General features: G+C 42.2%; 1 protein-coding gene across 3 annotated transcripts in view; it reads right to left on the bottom strand.

Moving 5' to 3' along the window:
* The window catches only part of LOC139608827 (unconventional myosin-XVB-like), a 29,032-nt gene extending 10,821 nt beyond the window's left edge, over positions 1–18,211 (bottom strand). The window contains exons 1-28 of one of the 3 annotated variants that reach the window (XM_071462921.1): positions 18,119–18,211; positions 15,525–15,587; positions 15,348–15,405; positions 15,108–15,232; positions 13,990–14,085; positions 13,670–13,902; positions 11,968–12,137; positions 11,789–11,861; positions 11,504–11,683; positions 11,310–11,419; positions 10,460–10,527; positions 10,118–10,202; positions 9,529–9,561; positions 9,301–9,381; positions 9,045–9,145; positions 8,650–8,943; positions 7,682–7,760; positions 7,372–7,503; positions 7,037–7,190; positions 6,649–6,739; positions 5,405–5,663; positions 5,156–5,271; positions 3,269–3,328; positions 3,044–3,119; positions 2,843–2,961; positions 1,711–1,826; positions 815–956; positions 576–687 (exon numbers count right to left, since the gene is read on the bottom strand). In XM_071462921.1, the coding sequence (XP_071319022.1) occupies positions 576–687; positions 815–956; positions 1,711–1,826; positions 2,843–2,961; positions 3,044–3,119; positions 3,269–3,328; positions 5,156–5,271; positions 5,405–5,663; positions 6,649–6,739; positions 7,037–7,190; positions 7,372–7,503; positions 7,682–7,760; positions 8,650–8,943; positions 9,045–9,145; positions 9,301–9,381; positions 9,529–9,561; positions 10,118–10,202; positions 10,460–10,527; positions 11,310–11,419; positions 11,504–11,683; positions 11,789–11,861; positions 11,968–12,137; positions 13,670–13,902; positions 13,990–14,085; positions 15,108–15,232; positions 15,348–15,405; positions 15,525–15,527 (3,166 nt within the window). In that variant the 5' untranslated portion in view covers positions 15,528–15,587; positions 18,119–18,211. Of the gene's footprint in view, positions 1–575; positions 688–814; positions 957–1,710; positions 1,827–2,842; positions 2,962–3,043; positions 3,120–3,268; positions 3,329–5,155; positions 5,272–5,404; positions 5,664–6,648; positions 6,740–7,036; positions 7,191–7,371; positions 7,504–7,681; positions 7,761–8,649; positions 8,944–9,044; positions 9,146–9,300; positions 9,382–9,528; positions 9,562–10,117; positions 10,203–10,459; positions 10,528–11,309; positions 11,420–11,503; positions 11,684–11,788; positions 11,862–11,967; positions 12,138–13,669; positions 13,903–13,989; positions 14,086–15,107; positions 15,233–15,347; positions 15,406–15,524; positions 15,588–15,693; positions 15,823–18,118 lie in introns of those variants that run through there. The other 2 variants (XM_071462923.1, XM_071462922.1) reach the window with 2 other exon arrangements.
* Positions 18,212–18,257: the final 46 nt, after the last annotated feature.

Raw genomic sequence — 18,257 nt, 5'->3', positions numbered from 1 at the left:
GAACGCTGGAGATGTGGAAAAAAGCTGCAGAAGACGTTAAAACATTATTGGCATGACTCTTGAAGACCATCCGTATCTCTGTATGTTATGTAATCCTGTATGTTACATCATCCTATTTGATTGTTTTGACTCTGATTTTGTAAAACATATGACTGTGTGTCCCGTGGGGAGGGAGTCGAGGTGAGGAAGGGTGGGCAAGGGGGTGGTTCTGTGTTTTCAGTGGGGAGGGGTAGGAGGGGAAGAGAGGGAAAGGATGGAGGGGTGTTCTGTATGTTCTGAGGGGAGGGGAGGGATGGGTACGGGCGTTCTGTGTATTTACTATTCAATGTATGTGTGTTTACTATATTTTCAATGTTTTGAAACTAATAAAAAGTTGATTACAAAAAAAAGAAAAGCAGTGTTTGAAGCTTTCTTGACAACTACCTATCTGAAAGAAAATTCACAGCTCCCACTGAATTTCCTTGGATCCTCAGAAATATGTGGTGGAAGTTTGAAGTTGATCAGCTGAGCAGTTGCTGAGAAAACTGACAGACAGACAGATGGAGATTCCTCCATTTATAGTTAGGTGACCTCACCTGTCTGGAGTCCTTCCATTGGCAGCAGTTTGATGATGTCACCCCTGCTGAAACTGAGCAAACTCTTGTCATCTGTCACAAAACTCTTCAGGGCAACGACATGGCCTGAATCCTAGAGAGCAGGCAGAAAGATGTCCAGGGGTAATAAAAAGGGTAATAAATGGACTTGAAGTGATGGGTCACATGGCCAAAAGGACAGATGATAAAATGAATGATGACGACAAAGACAGAGGAACTACCTTGATGAGCTCCTGAAGGAATAATTGGATCATGGCAGTGATCTGAGGAGCTCTGGTAGACTGCAGCACCAGGTTTTCATTCTTCAGTTCCAGCTCCACTTTGTCTGCATCCTTGAGGTCGACTGACAGCAGCTCTGCAAAACTACATTCATGAAGGCCTGAGTTACAATTCTGCACAAGAGACATCAGCTACAGTGATTTGTTCCCAACTCTGCAGTTTGTCTCAGAGCTTTTAAGTGTCCATCAGCTCATTGTTTTGGTTTTCAAGTCTGCAATGTCACTGTTTTACTTTAATCTCACTGCTCTCATCATCATTGTTTAACTGTTTTCAAAGTTAATGACCTAGTGCAGAACTTAGCAGCTACAGAACTAGATATTTCTCTCACATAGTGACCTGTCTGTGCGTCTGTGACATTAGAGCTCACCTGAGAGCTGAGGCTGCTGCAGGATTTTTAGATTAAAGTGATCTCTGACATTAACAAACAAAGCAGTTAGATAAGCTGTGGCTAACTTATTTTGTAAATAATGTCCATGTCTTAATGACCCATGTGCAGGAATAACCCTGCTCTTAATCTTGGGAGGAAGCCATTAAATAAAAAATATTTCCCTCATTCATTTCAAAGAAGATCGATGTTTGAAATGATTACAGAAATTCTTAGTTGCTCTTCTTAGTCAGCTGTTTCTTGCACTTGGGTTCTTCTGATTTGGCTTTGAGAGGTATCTTCTCCTCTGGTTTGGCCACCCAGCTTTATGTCTTGATATCCCATTGAGGATGGGAAAAATGTTTAGTATGACACATAAATGAAAATGTATTCATTTCCTGTCTTGAGGACTCAAACCACTTTAGAAAGTGATTTAGTTTACTCTCTGTTGTGTTGTGTCAGCTGCTCGTTTACCTGTAGCCTCTGAGCAGACGGAGATGTTTGGTGTTGATGCCTGATGCTTTGACGACCTTCAAGAGATGAATCCCACGATGAGACACGCCCAACACCTGGGCATCCCCACCGTCCGACTGCATAAGATACACACAGAGGGAAGGTGTTTTTTAATATTTATAAATGGTGAATAGTCACTTTACTTCTGTCCAGGCAAATTAACTTTTTATAGACTTTTTACAGGCTGTGTTATAAATAAATGGATAAAAGAAAAATTGCCAACCAATCTGCACTCAATAATCAATAAAGTGACAAAGTGAAAACATGACACAATTGTTGATACAAATATCAAGCCAGGAAGTCCGGTGAACTCACTGTAGACCACTGGGATAAAACTGTAGTGAGGTACAGATCAGGGCAAAGGTATAGGACCATTTCTGAAGCTTTGAGTGTTGCCAGGAGCACAGTGGCCTCAATAACTGTGAACTGGAAGAAGTCTGAAACCAGGACTCATGCCAGAGTTCACCATCACTGCCTGAACCAAGAGTTCAAAGAACCAAGAGAACTAAGCACATTACGCCTTTTGTTAAATGTTTACACCAGTTTCCAGTGATTTATAGGATATATTTTAAAGTGCTGCTGCTAATTTATAAATCACTCAACAAACTCAGGCCAATATGTTTCTTAAAGCCTCAGGAAGTCCAAGCTCAACTCTGAACCAAACTGGGAGAAGCTGCTTTTTGCTCCGATGCTGCAGACAGATGGAACCAACCAACCACATGTGCCTCAAGTAAAGCCACTTTTTAAATTAAAAACTCTGCTGTTCTTCCTGCGCCTTTGACTGATTGGTTTCCCTTCTGCACTTTTATCTCCTTTGCTGCATTTGGGACAGCGTCCTTATTATTTCCCTCACTGTAACTATAACACTACAACTGTATTTCATTAATTTTATTCTGTGTCATTCCTATTGCTTTGCTGTTTCTGAATTTTGTTCCAATGTTTTTTTTAACCTATGTAAAACACTTTAAATTCCCTCTGTGTTTGAACAATGCTTTATAAATATAGCTGCAATAAAACAATAGTTACTGCAATGCTTTTCACTCAAAAAAAAAAGTATTTCCAGCTTTGCCATAATGCCTTTTGTGTCGCTCACCTTCACAGGGAACAATCGACTGAAGTAGTTTTCCCAGTTGTCTCGAGCGGCCATGACAATCCTCTTCTTCATGATGTCATCCTGGATGGACCTTATTGTCGTTCCTACATTGAAATTTGCTACAGAGGGAAAATATTCAGAAAAAAATGAGAGGTGTTGAACTTCAGCTTGCAGCCTGATGGTGATCTGTGAGAACCTTACCGAGCAGATCCTTCATCTTCCTCCTCTCCTCTCTGCTGATCCTCACACAGCTGTCGGAGTACGTGTCCCTCATGATCTTAAGACATTACACAACGACAATGTTAGAGTTTGTTGCCTCTGAAGCAGAAAGGAGATAATTAGCACTGAATAGAAAGGTACTGCAGATGACTATACTGGGATTGTTCAGTAGACTACAGCATATCAGACAGCTGTAACTCCACTAACCTGTTCGCACAACAGGTTGAGGATGTAGGGCTGGTTGAACATCTCTTTGGGGTAAAACACCTGAAGACAAATAAATTACAGTTATGGTAAGAGAAGTGGGTTTTCATGAAGGTGTCCAGTTTAAATCTAATGTGTTGAGAAGTATTAGAGAGAATAAAGCTGTGTTCAGTTGTTGTATTCATTCATTACTTACATTTTTTAAATCAATTCAGTGTAAAAAGGAACTACATACGAGTGTAAAAGAAAAAGCAGAGCAATGTATCTGAGCAACTGCTGTGCACAGAGGTGTATCTCCATGATGAAGATGAAGGTGAATGTTAGTCAGGCTGCTGCTGGAGAAGCCAGTGAGGTTCAAAGTTAACAAACCAACATCAGAGAAGTTGTAATTCACTGTCACTGTCCTGTTGATGCACATCAACTCTCCAGAAAAGCAGCACATTGCAGCTAAAGGCTCCTTGGCTACTTGTTCTTTCTTCTGGATACATGCTCTTTGTTCTGAGACTTGCTGTTCCTCACGTGTTGTACTTTATCCATAGTTACTGCTGTGTGCACAGACTGGCTGAGGGCCAATGGCAAAAATGAGAAATGGGCACCACTTTTAGGGACAGGTCATTTTTATCCTACATTCAGCACAAAGCAGTGCAACGAAAGTGACTTTTCTAGTTTCACACCGACACAGTTGTCATTTTCCAGTTCAGCGCCATTGTTGTTTAAATAGCAAATACACTTGTGCTCACATGGGTGTGTTTGGTCTTTTAAATGAGATGTAGTCAGGTGCATTGTTCGCGCCATGGGAAAGTGATTGCACACCTGACCTACAAAAACCTGATCTTGAGGATCTTAAGTCGGTGGTGCAGTATTTCACTATTATTTTAAGGGCACATTATCAAGAGAGTAATATATACCTGCATAGGCAGGTGCGTCTGCAAGCATGTCTGGCCTTTAATGGGGGTGGGAGATCGTACCCTGATTGGTCTATTGCATGTTGCACCCAAAACACCCCCATGAATAATGAAGAGACTTGGTACAACCCTTTTGAACCATGTGCCTGGAGCAGTGACTGTTTTTTCCAGACTTAAAATAGCATAAGTGATATGGACATGCCTGTTGAAATAGAGCCCAAAGGTTTTTTTGTCCCTAATATCACATCAGTGGGACAATTGCTGCCACGGAGAGGGACAATAACAGACTGCAGCGTATCATCCACTCTGCTGAGAAGGTGATTGGCTGCAATCTTCCGTCCCTCCAGGACCTGTACGCCTCAAGGACTCTGAGGCGTGCAGGGAAGATTGTAGCTGACTCCTCCCAATCTGGACACAAACTCTTTGAGTCACTCCCCTCTGGCAGGAGGCTGCGGTCCTTCAGGACCAAAACCTCTCGTCACAAAAATAGCTTCTTCCCATCTGCTATTAGCCTCATCAACAAGGCTAGAGAGCCCCACTGTTGCTGATCAATTGCACCAATCACCAGAAAAAATTCCTTGTATGTGAAAACATACTTGGCAATAAAACTGATTCTGATTCTGATTCTGATTCTGATTCTGATTAATCCTGCATTAACAGCTGTTTATTTACACATGGACTCAGGGACTCAGGGCCTCATGGAGCAACATTAGCACTCATTTGGGGTATTTTTACCAGCTGGGCCACCTGATGAATGTAAGTCTAATATTCCCTCTCCCTCCTTTTAGCAAAACAACGAGCTGAAAGATGCTAAAGCGCTCTGTGGAGCGAAGAGGAACTGCAGAGTTAGAGATAATTCTGTTTGGATTTATGACCGGTACCTTTTATAATACACTGATCCATTGTTAGTATAAAAATATTGATTAGTGCAGCTTTGGTCTCCTGACAAATGTCCTGTGTGTGTCTGTGTGTGTTTATTTCTTACTTCTTTTCGCATGAACAGTTTTCCTGGCATGTTGGAGTAGGAGAAGTGGACACCAGCAGAGAAGCGGTGGAGCTTGGACCGAATGCCGTCCTCAACTGGCATCACAGGTTCAGTTACTAACAGCAGATGAAGAGCACATGAATGAGTTTGCTAGTTAGTAACATTTGTCAGCTAAAATATGATGTCATATAAGAGGCCTTGTAATCCTCATAAACGTAATATCTGGAAAATGATGCAAGCAGCACCCACTGAGAGACGGGGCAGCCATGGGCGGTGGGTCGGGGATGTCCTGCAGGTCGGATGGTGTGTGTGGAGGAGGTGGTGGGGAGTCGGGGGGAGCAGACGGAGGGTGCTGGGAGCGCTGGGAGCCGAACAGGTCTCCCAGGGATCGCTGCTTCTGCCTCATGCTGCTGGAGATGACGCGGGGACCCCTGGTGGAGGGAGGTGAAGACGGAGGGGTCCTGAAAAGAGACTGCTCCATCGGCGGTGGAGGAGGCACCCACTTCTTCTGCAGGCAGGAAGCAAGGACAGGAACATGTGAGGAGGTATCCAGCAGTATGCAGTGGCTTCAGAAAGTACTCATTCCCCTTCACTTTTTGCAGACTTTATTGTGTTGTAGATGTAATGGATAAAACTGCCATTTTCCCCTGAATACACACTCAGTAGCTCATAGTGACAAAATGAGTGCCAAATGACTTTTAAAGGACTCTGGGAGCTCCGGGTGAAGCATGGGCATCTCAGGGGGGCTAATACCATTTCAGATTCCATGTCCTCAAAAGTCATGAGAACCTCTTCTTTATAAAGTTGAGAGTTCACTCAGCCCTGTCTTCTCCCACAGCTGGAATCCAGCATCCTGTGTGTCTGGTTTAAATGAAACATTTCCCCAAGTTGGACTAAACTGTGACAACATGTTGGGCGGTAATGGTACTAAATTCTTATTCACATACAAATGGTAATGGTAGAAGAACAGAGTATGAGTCTATATCCATCCATGATGGAGCATCTTCAATAGAAAACAGAACATTATCTTCTCAAGTGTGCTGCCATAGCACCAGAGAAGATTTGGACATTTCAACCCCCCTGTATCAAATGGGAGAGGTAACAGAGACAGGCAAACTCTTGATCCACACTTGTTATTCTAAATAAATTCGGATTTATATCTTCATTCATTTCTTCAGGCGGTGCTAAAGGGATATTTTGAAATTGATGTATGAATTTAGGTCATCTTTAATTTATTTATTGTCCCCGTCAAGGTAAAAGGTAAAGACATCCATCTTTCTATAGATTTAAATTCTAAATCCATTATAAGTTCCTCATTTATCATTGCTATATTCTCCAGATGAGATACTATTTTGATATCCAAATAAGTAAAACTGGTAAAGAACTTGAAAGTAGATACATGTTGGTCTTGACTCTCATTTTTGTTCAGCAATATAAGTGATGATTTTGATTATCAAACAGGAGGGTGGGTTCATTTCCGGAAACACTCTGACCTTGTGTTGTGGGACTGGGGCTTTGTCTTTGAGTTTGGCCAGAGCTTCCTCTTTGGGGTCACTCCTCTTCACAAAATGCCTTGAAGGTTGTCTGTGAAGAGAATAGGAAACAGTACATGACAAACATTACAGAAGACATTACAGGGTGCCTATAAGGTGCCAACATGCCCCCTCAATCCTCCTTCTTTTCCTGCAGGAAAAGAAGAGAAAAAAAGCACCAAGATGGAAAGTCAACTCCTCCATCAAACTCTGTGATGATGATGATGAAACATTTTGCCCTCCAAGTGTTTAACCACAAAATGAGGTTGACTCCCATTCAGAAGTTTTAATTCACACAGCTGGTGTAGAAGGTCCAGGCAGGATCCAGCAGGATATTATTGACACTGACCTGACAGGCTCAAAGGGTTTGGGCTCTGGTTGGGGTCGGCTGTTGTACTGTTTGATGATTTCTCGGATGTTGGAGGTGGGTTCAATCCGAGGCTCGCTAGGCTTTGCTTTCGGGGGTTCTTCAACCCTGGTGGGAGGGTCTTGGGCACGCCTCACTGTAGGAAAAGAGAAACAGGAAGTATATCCCAACCTCCTCTATGTCTTCTCACACAAGAAAAAACAAGAAGACTGGAAAGATAGACCTACACTCCTTTTTCCTTTTGGGCTCATGTATCCTTGAGTAGTGATCTAGTGATTCCACAAAATACTGTCTGGCCCTGTGTTTCATCTTCTTACCTTCAGGTTTGGCTGCTGTGGGTGGGGGTGATTTACGCGGTAATGGTGGGGAGCGTTGCTGCTGTCTGGGTGGGCTGGAGGGGGGCCGCTGCCGAGGCTTTGGGGCATTGGTTTTTCTGTGGGGTTGAGCGCCTTCAGGACAGTGGAGGAGAGAGATGGTGAGGAACGAGGGAAGCCAATACTTCCACTGGAAAATTACTGTCAGCGTGATGATTTAAAGTGTTATGCACAGCATTTTAACATCAGTGATTCTATATTTTACAATTTATAATATCAGTATTTCTATGATTTCTTTGTCAGCTCAACCCACCGATCTTTTGGAAGTATTCCCTCTTTTCATCGAAAGACTGCAGGTCATCGGGATCTGGTAAGTCCACTTCTCTGTGTGGCTGTGGAAGAAATGGACACACCGAGGCGAACACACCCAATGACATCAGAGTTTGACATTTAGGAAATTAAAGGATAAGGTTGCATATTTTTCTTTATTGTGAACAAATCCAAAGTGCAGGGCTAAACCAACAATGAATGTATATCTCTAACATGATGTGTGTATCCAAAGCTCGATATATCTTATTCCTATGTGCCTAGGGCTGATATTCAATAATATTGAATATCGCAATATTTCCCACCCCATTATTAGTATTTTTTTATTATATATTTTTAAAATTTATATTTACTCATTTATTTTGCAGTTTTCTCAAGATATTATATATATTTGGATATCACCCAGCCTAGTTCCTTCATTATCATGAGCACTTACACTGTAGTTTAGGCCTCAATCTGACATGTGTCATCCTTTTGTTGGAAAGAGTGACTAGAGTGCTTAATGTGTATTAATCCACCGCTGAAAATAGGCCCCAACAAACACACTGTCCTCCAATGGCCTCTTTAACAATTTCTGTCCCCAGTGGGAACCAATGGGTTTGGGTCTGAGAGCCACATAAAAGGTAGTGGAGTCAGAAAGTAAAACACTGGCTTTGGTCTTTTTTGTTGACTTTAAGAATTTTTTTTTTTGGTGAATATAGAACATCGTCAGCATGCAACTTCACAAATATAAATAATCCACATGAGGAAACTGGGCCACTGCAGAAGTAACAGGTAACAAAAAAAAACAGAGGTTACAACACTGAGAAAACAACAGCCAGATGGGAGGGTATAAATCTGATACACAAATAGACACAAATAGTTTGTAGAAGAAACTGTAAAAAAGAGAAAGCAGTAAAAAAAAAAAGATAAGGATATGTCAACAAGCACATTATGAAAATGTAAACTACATACTTCTGGCTCAGGCTTCCTGTAGGTAGAGGTGGATTTAGTTGCAGGTGTTTTGGGCTTGGGAGGTGGGGGTGACGGACTTCGAAGGTGAGGGGAAGGTGAGCGAGAGCGTTCCCTGGAGCGCCGCTGGGATTGTCGTCTCCACTGCCTCCTCTCCTCCTCCTCCTGCTGCTGCTGCTTTCTCTCCTGCTCCTTCTTTCTCTGCTCCTCCTTCTTCAGCTGCTGCTCCTGCTTCTTCTGCTGCTCCTGAATCTGCTGCTGGGACAGATTCATCGCCTGCATGGTCATCTGCTGCGCCTGAGGAGAGGCAAGGTGAACATGGGTCGAGGGGCAAATATAGGATGAAAGAATTTACCATCATGCTATAGAGACAGTATGCTAAGGGCGCATCTGCTCACCATAAGTAATGCCTGCTGGTTGATGAGGCTCTGCTGTGCTGCTGTCTGCATGGGGTCAGTGGCAGGAGGAACAGGCATGGGAGCTGGACTCATCATCATGGCTGTGTTGGGATGATTAGAAACTGGTTGTCAGGTGGAAATCAGCTACATTTAAATTAATGACTCGTAAAAAGTTATCAAAATAAACATGTCAAATTTAGATTTGTCTCTGCGTGTCCTGAATTCACTTGATGAAAGGGTCATGTAGGGAGATTACCTGGCATGGTTGGCATGGTTGGCATGGTTGGCATCATGGGAGCTGGACCATAGGTGGGCATTGGGGGGTTAACTGGTATCCCTAGAGGGACACGACACGGTAAAAAAAACAACTGATCACTCAGTGTTTTCCTGTTTCCTCTGAAACAGATTCAAGACTTGAGAAAATCTCTCCAACAGGTTAGACACAATTTTATTCTTGATGGTGTCACATGAACCATCTACTTACCCATAGGATAGGTTGGCATTGTCATAGGCATACCTGAAAAACAGTTTTATAGGTCACATTTACTCTTCACTTTCAGTTCAGTCCCAAGTGTTCAATCATTATTATTAAAATAAAAACTGCTCTGAGAAGGCATTATTTTGCCTCCGTATTGTCGCAGAGTCAGATATGGGCTACCAATATTTTTGAAAAGGTTGGGAAGATCTATTATCTGTAATAATAGTAATAAAAATAAAGTTTATTGATGTAGCACTTATCAGAACCAGAGATTACAAAGTGCTTCACAAGGATAAAACAACAAAACAAGCAACAAACACATGAAAACAAATTACTCATAGTTATTTCACATTTTCAGTAGCTCCCTGCAGCGTATAACAAGATTTACTGATGATATAATCAGGGAGTTTTGTTTTTGACAACAAAATAAAATGTGTAAAAAAAATGTTTAGATTTTTTTAAATATAATGTAAAGTTTTTCACTTTCACTTTTCAGGTTGAAAAAAAGCCATTGAGAATGTTTGCAAGGCAACTCTACAGGACACGAAGTGATAATAAGGGATAGTGTTGTGTAGATGAGATCCAGTTGTCCTACCAGCTGCGTACATGCCAGGCTGCATAGGTCCAATCCCCCCTCCTCCTCTCATCCTACGGTTTAGTGTGGCTACTCTTTCCATGTCCTGCACACGCACACATATAAACACACAAACGTGAATGAGTGACCACATTACATTGTGGGAGACAAGGAGTGCGGTTACTGCAACGACAGCAGGAAACACAACCCAGTCACACCACACTGTCAGTAATCAGATGCAACCAGGGACACACAATCCAACAGGGACCAGTGAACGGGTTTTGACGAATAGGGAAGCACAACCTTCACACTAATCACAGGTTAAAGTTTACATCATGAAATAAATCTGATGACATCACTGACCTGAGGTCCTTGGTCAAGCACAGAGTAAAACAAGTCATCAACGTAAGCATCCATCTGTCGACCACGCCCTGCAAACAGGTGGAGCAAAGAGGTTAGAACAACGCATGTGCTGTATGTGTACTGTAGCTGACCATGGCTGGAACTACCTGCTCGTGAGCCCCCACCATCATGACTACTATGTACATTGTGTGAATCTGTGTCACCTTCAGCTGAATAAATTAGATAGATTCATTAGTAGACTTAAAATATAGAAACTAAAATGACTTGTTACCACCATCTTTGTATCAGCATCACCAAATTTGCTGATGTGGTTGCAGCCAACTCTGGCTGCCATACGTGACCTTGGCACCCTGTTAACTCCATCATACAAGCCTCCAAGTGAACATAAGCAAATCTTGTGGTAGAAATATGCAGTTGTGACAGAATCTTTCTATGCTTTGTAGTAACAATGAGATAATCTTATACTTGATGTAATTAGTCTGTAGCCTTAGTTGTGTACTGTTATAGTGATCAAAGGATGACCTGGTGAATCCTACTGTTATGTCCCCACTGTAAATAACTTCCTGGGTATAGGGAAGATGACAGGATGATATCTTGATCCCCACAGGAGATCACACCCAGTTGTAAATTCCTGAGATCACTACCTGCCTTTTATTGTACCCTGATTGTTATTTCATCTGTAGAGGAATGTTTGTGAAGCTTCAAACAAAGGGCCAGAGGTATATCAGAAAGTATAAAAATGGGGTGAAGCCTTCGGTCAGCGGGGCACAACTCTGAACTGCTTACTGCCATGCAGAGCCTGGCACATGCCTTGCAGTTGCTGAAACCACAGATTGGCCATAACACCTACCTTCCTGTGGATAATCTCCTCTCCAGGAGCTTCCCTCAAAAGGAGGCAGCCCAGGAGCTTGCACTGGAGGTGCAGGTGGGATGAAGTCTTCCACATCTGTAGCCAGCATCCTGGAGGGAAAGAGACACAGAGATGCTTACTGTGGTAAGCCTGGATTGGCCCCAGAAAAACTACACACTTGTTCCCTCCTCTACCTGTCTCCATGGCTGAACAGATAGTCCGAGTTCGTAGAGGAGGGCGTTCCAGGTGGAGGCAGTGCCTCAGCTTCTACTCCAGCCAGCAGGTCCATGACAAAATCTGAACCAGCCAGATCAGACCAGCCTTCATCAGTCAGAAGAGACACAGACCAGCCCTGCGCCCCCTCCAACACACCTCTGTGAAACACCAACAGCACATGGAGCAGGAAAATCAGGGAGGATACACAGTTAGAATAAGGGAGGTACAGGAAATACAATGCATGACTGAAACTAGATGAGCACCTGGAATGGAGAAACCATGAGGTCAGCTGCTCCCCCGTGGTCCATGACTCCACTTCAGTTGTTAGCATCTCATCTGAAAAGAATATCAGAGGATGTCATGAAAGCAGATACTTGACACTGGAGCTCCAGGCAGACAAATCAGAACAGTTTCATGGCAAAGCTTCAGTTTTCACTTTCACCATTGAAGGTGTGCACATCAAGCAGCATGGTGCCCTTCCTCTGGCTGGCAGTCCACTCCAGCTGGGTGGGTGGGTAGACGCGGGCAGTGGGAGCGGGGAGCTGTAGAGATGTCAGCAGCTTGTGTTGGCACAGTGAGCGGTAGTCCCCTGGACCATGGTCAGACACATACCTGGAAGAGAAATACTGAGTTATGTTTAGACACATAAAGTGGTTTTCTAGAGAGCTGATAGTAAATCAAACTATAGGCTTGTGGTGTGACACATATTGTATCTAAAGCTGCATTGGTCAGTGTTTTTAGCCATTTCAATTCCACATCAAGCTAAAAATAAAACACATTTAACAAAGTATGGCCTTGTAAAGTTGATAGCTTGTGTGTTGTGCATCAATTGGATGCAAAGCAACTTTAGCATTTATTGTCAGATTTATGTTCACCTAACAAAGTCAAATATTTACTGGAGAATTCACAGCTTGCAAGTGGCTGTGATGTCAACATTTTTATGATTTCTCCTGCACGCTCTACCAGGCTCTGCCTCTCACCTAAACTAAACGAAATATTTCCAGTAGGTGGGAGCACGTCTCACACCAACAGATTACCACCTCGTGATTGTATGACACAGCCAACCAGAACAGTTGCAGGGAGTCTGGTAATATGGTGACAATCTTTCCTTCTGTTCCTTACAGCATTGAGCAGGGGTGTTTTTATGATGTCACAGTGAAATTGACCTTTAACCTTTTGGATATAAAATGTCATCACTTCATCATTTTATCCAATTACACATTTATGTAAAATTTGTATAAATATATATATCAATATATAAATATATATATCAATATTTGTGAGGTCACAGTGACCTTTGACCTTTGAACATCCAAAACTTAATCAGTTCATCCTTGAGTCCATGTGAATGTTTACGCCAAATTTGAAGACACTGCCTCAAAACATTTCTGAAATATTACGTTCCCTAGAGTGGGACGGCCGGATGAACTCCGGCCTTGACTGTCACTGGTGGAGAGGCATAAAAATATTTCTCAGTGCAGCTTTAAAGTGAGCCTGTGTAACTATAACACACATAATGCATTTAAATGACTGTGTTGGTTACGCTGCAATATCTGTTTGCTATTAACTTGTCATATGAGAGCGTGTCCGGCTGTAGCAGCAAAACCCTTGAGTGTACCGACATGAATGCAGGTGTTTTGATTTATATTAAATTTTATTTTCTTACTTACAACACCACATAAGTTTGATTTAAAACCAATCATTTATGTGTTTGGTGTTTGACTGGTGTTATCTAAGTGAAGTTACTATTCCCGTTAGTAGTAGTGGTAGTGATACGTGGAACGTTTTTTTTACTCTCTACTTGGACATTTACAAAAAGGTGACTGAAAACACAATACAACTTTCAGTAACCGCAATCAATACAAAACAACTGCAACAAAAGATCACAAAATTAATTAAAGACACTACAATATTTTTATATGTGTCTTTGGTCCCCCCCTGTGGTTAGCATAAAAAAGATGCTGTCATAGCATCAGATCTGACCTATAGACCCTGAGATGACTTGACTGAAAGCAACATGTAGACTAGAAACAAGTATTTCAAGGATTAAATCATCAACAGAAGGTTAATTAGTCATTAAAGGTATAATACACCCTCCACTAACCCTGTTGGTAATAAAGGGCTAACCAAACCGTTCCACCTACTTGAGCAGCGGTTTGTCCAGTGTTGGTGAGGGGGTGAAGGCACTGAGGCAGCAGGCCAGCAGCAGCCAGCCCCTCAGGCTGTCCTGCTCCTGCAGACCCCATGTGTGGTAGACTAGCTGGGTCAGGATCTCGTCCCTCAGGGCGGGCGTGCTCTGGCCTTTCTCCACAATGTAGTTACCCAACATCTGCTCCTTCCAGCTGCCGAGGTCCAACTCACCTGTAAACCTCAAGATCTGAGGAGAAAAAGGATCCAAACTAATAAAGCAGCTGAATGAAGAACTCTTAACATAATCTGATATGATCTAATTGCTCTCATGTACCAGTTTGTAAATGTCCAGGGCAGTTCTGGCATCTTCAGGCTCCAGAGAGGTGAGGGGTCTCTGGAGGGGGTATCCCTGAGGCTGGCACCATGTATCCTGAGGACACAAGGTGAAGATAGACAGGAATTAAAATCCATCTTCTTTCACCCACTCAGGTGTGTGTGTGTGAATTTTCTCTTCTTTTCTTTTCTTTTCTTTTCTTTTCTTTTGAATAACTCCCAATGAGTCTTTATTAGAAACAATTTTAGGAAACTTAAGACATTTCATAATATAAAACGCAAACAAACTCTGGTAGATCATTGGTGAAATCTTGTGCAAAAACCAACACCTTTTATATGCTAAAAGTTAAGAGTTCTCTCCATTGGACACACTGTAGATTTAGACATTAATGCATTAGTTTAAATACAAGTAGGTTAAACATGACACCTTCCACAAAACAGACATTTTTGCTGTGTGCAGACTCCAATCATTTCAAAAGCTTAAAAACTGCTCTTCAGAAAGCTGTGGTTGACATCCCAGAGGCTACATCCACCTTTATTTACAGTCTATGATACAGTCTACAGCCCCAATAGAAACTGTTTGCACCAACTGATTTCGAAATAGCAGCAGCCAATGGGGAAACTCCAACTTGGTCACATAGCATTCAGCTGAACCATGGTAGAACTACGATCACTCAGTCAGTCAGTCAGCAACATTTACGATCATAGGACACTGTTGCTGTCCAGACAAAAAGTTAATTAATTTTGCTTTAAAAGCAGCTACATAATTATTTTGAGCAAAGTTTTTTCACAATTACTAACACAGACATCTTCCTCTACTATGTTCTTATTTTTGAAATGCTACCTGTCTCCTTTTATTTAACAAAGCTCATACTAACACATCTGAACGAGACGTTAGAGTCACTGATCCTGAAGAAACCTGTGTGACGTGATAAGCTGTAGTTTAGCTTATACAACAGGAAGCACAACAGTGGACCAACATAAAAACTGCGTTTCTGTACGACAAATATCTGAATATGACAATGGATTATTGTGTGGCAACCACCTGGAGCTGATTTTACAGTGTAGAAGACCAGGACTGGATTGTGAATATGTGCATGTATGTGCAGCTTTACTCACTTGTAATACAGACTTGGCATAGCGAGAGAACGGGTATCTGTCTATATCCAGAGGCAGGGTGAGCTTGTGCTCTGCCCTCACCTGCGGAGGTGCAGCCTCTGTGACCCCTGACGGATGCTGCCCCCCTGGTGGAGAGAGACGGGAACTACAGTGAAAAAACGCATGGAAACACTGTGGCAGCAGAGTATGTGCAAACTGCAGTTTTATCAAATCAGTCCTCTAGCTGTTTATGGAGCAGACCTGCTGCACTGCGGAGTCTGGCTGACAGCTCAGCAGGGATCTCCAACATCCCCACGTCCTGACAGGAAAACAACACAAAGCAAATATTACAGTCCAGTTATCACAGCAGAAACTAGATGAAATGTTACACCAGATTCTCTGTAATATGGTATTAAATCAGTGAGTTTGATGTCTTACCATTCCTGGAGACACGGACTTTGTCTTTGTCACAGTTTTTACTTTGATCCTTTCGTGAAATTCCTGAAATTGAAATTGAGATGAAGCCAGTCAGTCACACTGCTGGTCGTATTCCGTTCAGCATGATCTCATTTCATAATCTAGAGGTCCTTGATCTAGCATCCTTCACCTCAGGCTGGTTGTGGATCCACTGTGTAACTCCTCAGGTGAGTTATCCCCCTTGTTATCCAGGTACATGAAGTACGTTCAACACTCCCTCATCCTCTCCTCCCTGAGGAGTGTGTTCACTCAGACCTATTCTTAGATACACTTCTTATATACTCCTGCAACACCCACAGTCGCTTTTGCTCCGCCTCACACACTAGGCCACACAGTTCCAAAAGTCCATAAAGTTTGGTTTTTATCAGGAGGTTTACAGCTCATTGAGGGGAGTCACGTCAACACAGCTCATCAGCAACACTCAGATATGATTACAGTTACGATCAGAACCACCTCATGTGTCTCTGTCCTTCCTGGTTTATATCTGTACATTTCTATTCCATGGTCAGTTGTTTATGGTGTTGACCTGACTGATACAGATAAATGCTATGCATTACAGATTAAACATGGGCGTGCTCAAGTATTCCTGCAGCAAACACTATTCTTTTGTCATGGCCTCAGTTCAACAATCACAAAGTTATAAAATAACTCAGAGAATGGGTCTTTGCAAACACACAGGCCCAACAAGCCCAACCCTCCACATGAGAGGATTTATAATGGCTGACCTTCCCAAATCAAACAAGTGTCACAAATCAAAACAGATCAACACACCCTCTGACTCGCTGGATCACAACAACGCCACTAAATTACATCTTACTTTACAACCAACGTGTGTTCATTTCCTAAGATATTCCGCTGGAAGAACTGAGTCATTGGCACCAATCATAACCTTGGTCAGAGTGAAATATCTCAACAACTGTTGTATGGGTTGTTAAGGAATTTGCTTCCCCTATTGATTATCCCCACAGGACGTATCCTCACGACTTTGGTAATCCCTTTTCACTTCTCCAGAGAAAAAGCTTCAGATCTACGAGATGAATTAGCACATGTTTGGTACAAATATCCATGATTCCCTGGTAATGAATGCTACTGATTTAGGTGATCCCTTGACTATTTTATCTAATGACACTGACACGTTAAGAATTTTGGTCCAGTAAAACAAACAAAAGCTTCTACATCTCATGAATTTCCATGTTGGCCTAGACTCAATGTTATTGAACTGTGGTTGGAAACCAGAGCAAACAGAGGAAACAAGCAAATGCCACACAGGCCAGTTGATCTGGACCCAGAGCTCTAGGTATCTGTGCAAACCACTGGTCCACTACAGAGGTAAATATCTCAGCACCTATAGGATGCCATTTTTGTGCAGTCATTCATCTTCCCCAGAGGATGAATCCAATTGATTTTTATTATCCCTGACTTTTCACCTGACATGAAATGTTCAACTAAAAGAAGAGGAGCTGGGACTTAGGTGAGATATTAAAAAGGGTCAATATTCAGATTTTTACTCCCTAAGCTCCTAAATCCCTGGACTACACTTCCCATAATGCAACTCTATGTTACATAATGTTATGTTGAATCCTTTCTGCCTAGAGACATGGCAAGTGGTGTGGTGGAGACGCTCAGATAAAAAATCCAAGCTGAGATAACCCTGATGACATCACTATGACATCATCAGGGTCATTTTCTCCCACTTTTAAAGTTCCACTAAAGCCACAGAACTGTTACATACAGTATATATAGGCTGTATATATACTAGTCAGGAACCTCACAGACATCCATGTAAACCCAGGTATAATACACAACAACAACACACAGAAAAACATGTTTGACATATTTTCATGTTCAGCTGGTTGGCTCAGTTAATTGGTAATATTACCAACTTAACACTGTCTGCATAATCCTTTCTACACAAACTTTCTAAGAAATTATGGATACACATCAGCCAGTTTCCAGGACATTATTTGGAAAATAAAGTTTTATTTAAGACTCTGAACACGAGTGGAATCAAATCTAAATGTTAATTCAGGTACAGACAAGAAATGAGAATGAATTTGTTCCCTTAAAACAAATGTAATTATATTGGATCAGAAGTGACGACACCGACTTTCTGTTTGTCAAACTCTAATATGAACCTGTGTATTCAGTAAACACTCACTATTCTGAGGTAAAGTTCATGTACCCAGGCCTGAACAGCTGACACAGGCAGCCTGGGAGAAGACGCCTGATAGCTCCAGTGTTCAGAGTCCAAGCCTCATAAAACAATAACAGCAAATAGACTGACACTGACACAAGTGAAACAAAAGGAACTAACAAAAAACTGAAGAAAACTGTGAGTTTAGTTTAGTTTAGTTTAGAGAAGAAAAGTAGATCAAACACAAGGTGAAAGAGGTGTGTATGTGTTGTTTCCTCTGTCATGACCCTCTGTGCTTGCATTGTTTTCATGGTGTAAACCACATCTCAACTCAAATCATTGAAAAGGCTGAAGACATTTCTTTTTCTTTTTTTTCTCATTGATCTGACGCAGAAGGTGAAAAGGAAGCGAAGCAGCCTACCTGTTTCCGCGGTGGAGCTGGAGGTCTGAGGGACAGGTTACAGAGGGTGGAATGAGAGATGCAGCGCTGCTTCAGATTTCACTGAGAGGGGTTGAAGTCCAAGTGGCTGAGGTGTAAGCAGGGCGTGTGTGTGTGTGTG

This window comes from Trachinotus anak, unplaced genomic scaffold, assembly GCF_046630095.1.
Source record: "Trachinotus anak isolate AG129_WGS33_773 ecotype Australia unplaced genomic scaffold, CSIRO_AGI_Tana_v1 ptg000025l, whole genome shotgun sequence".
NCBI classification, from domain to species: Eukaryota; Metazoa; Chordata; class Actinopteri; order Carangiformes; family Carangidae; genus Trachinotus; species Trachinotus anak.
Note: the sequence above shows the minus strand (reverse complement) of the source record. Positions and strands in the feature narration are given on the sequence as shown.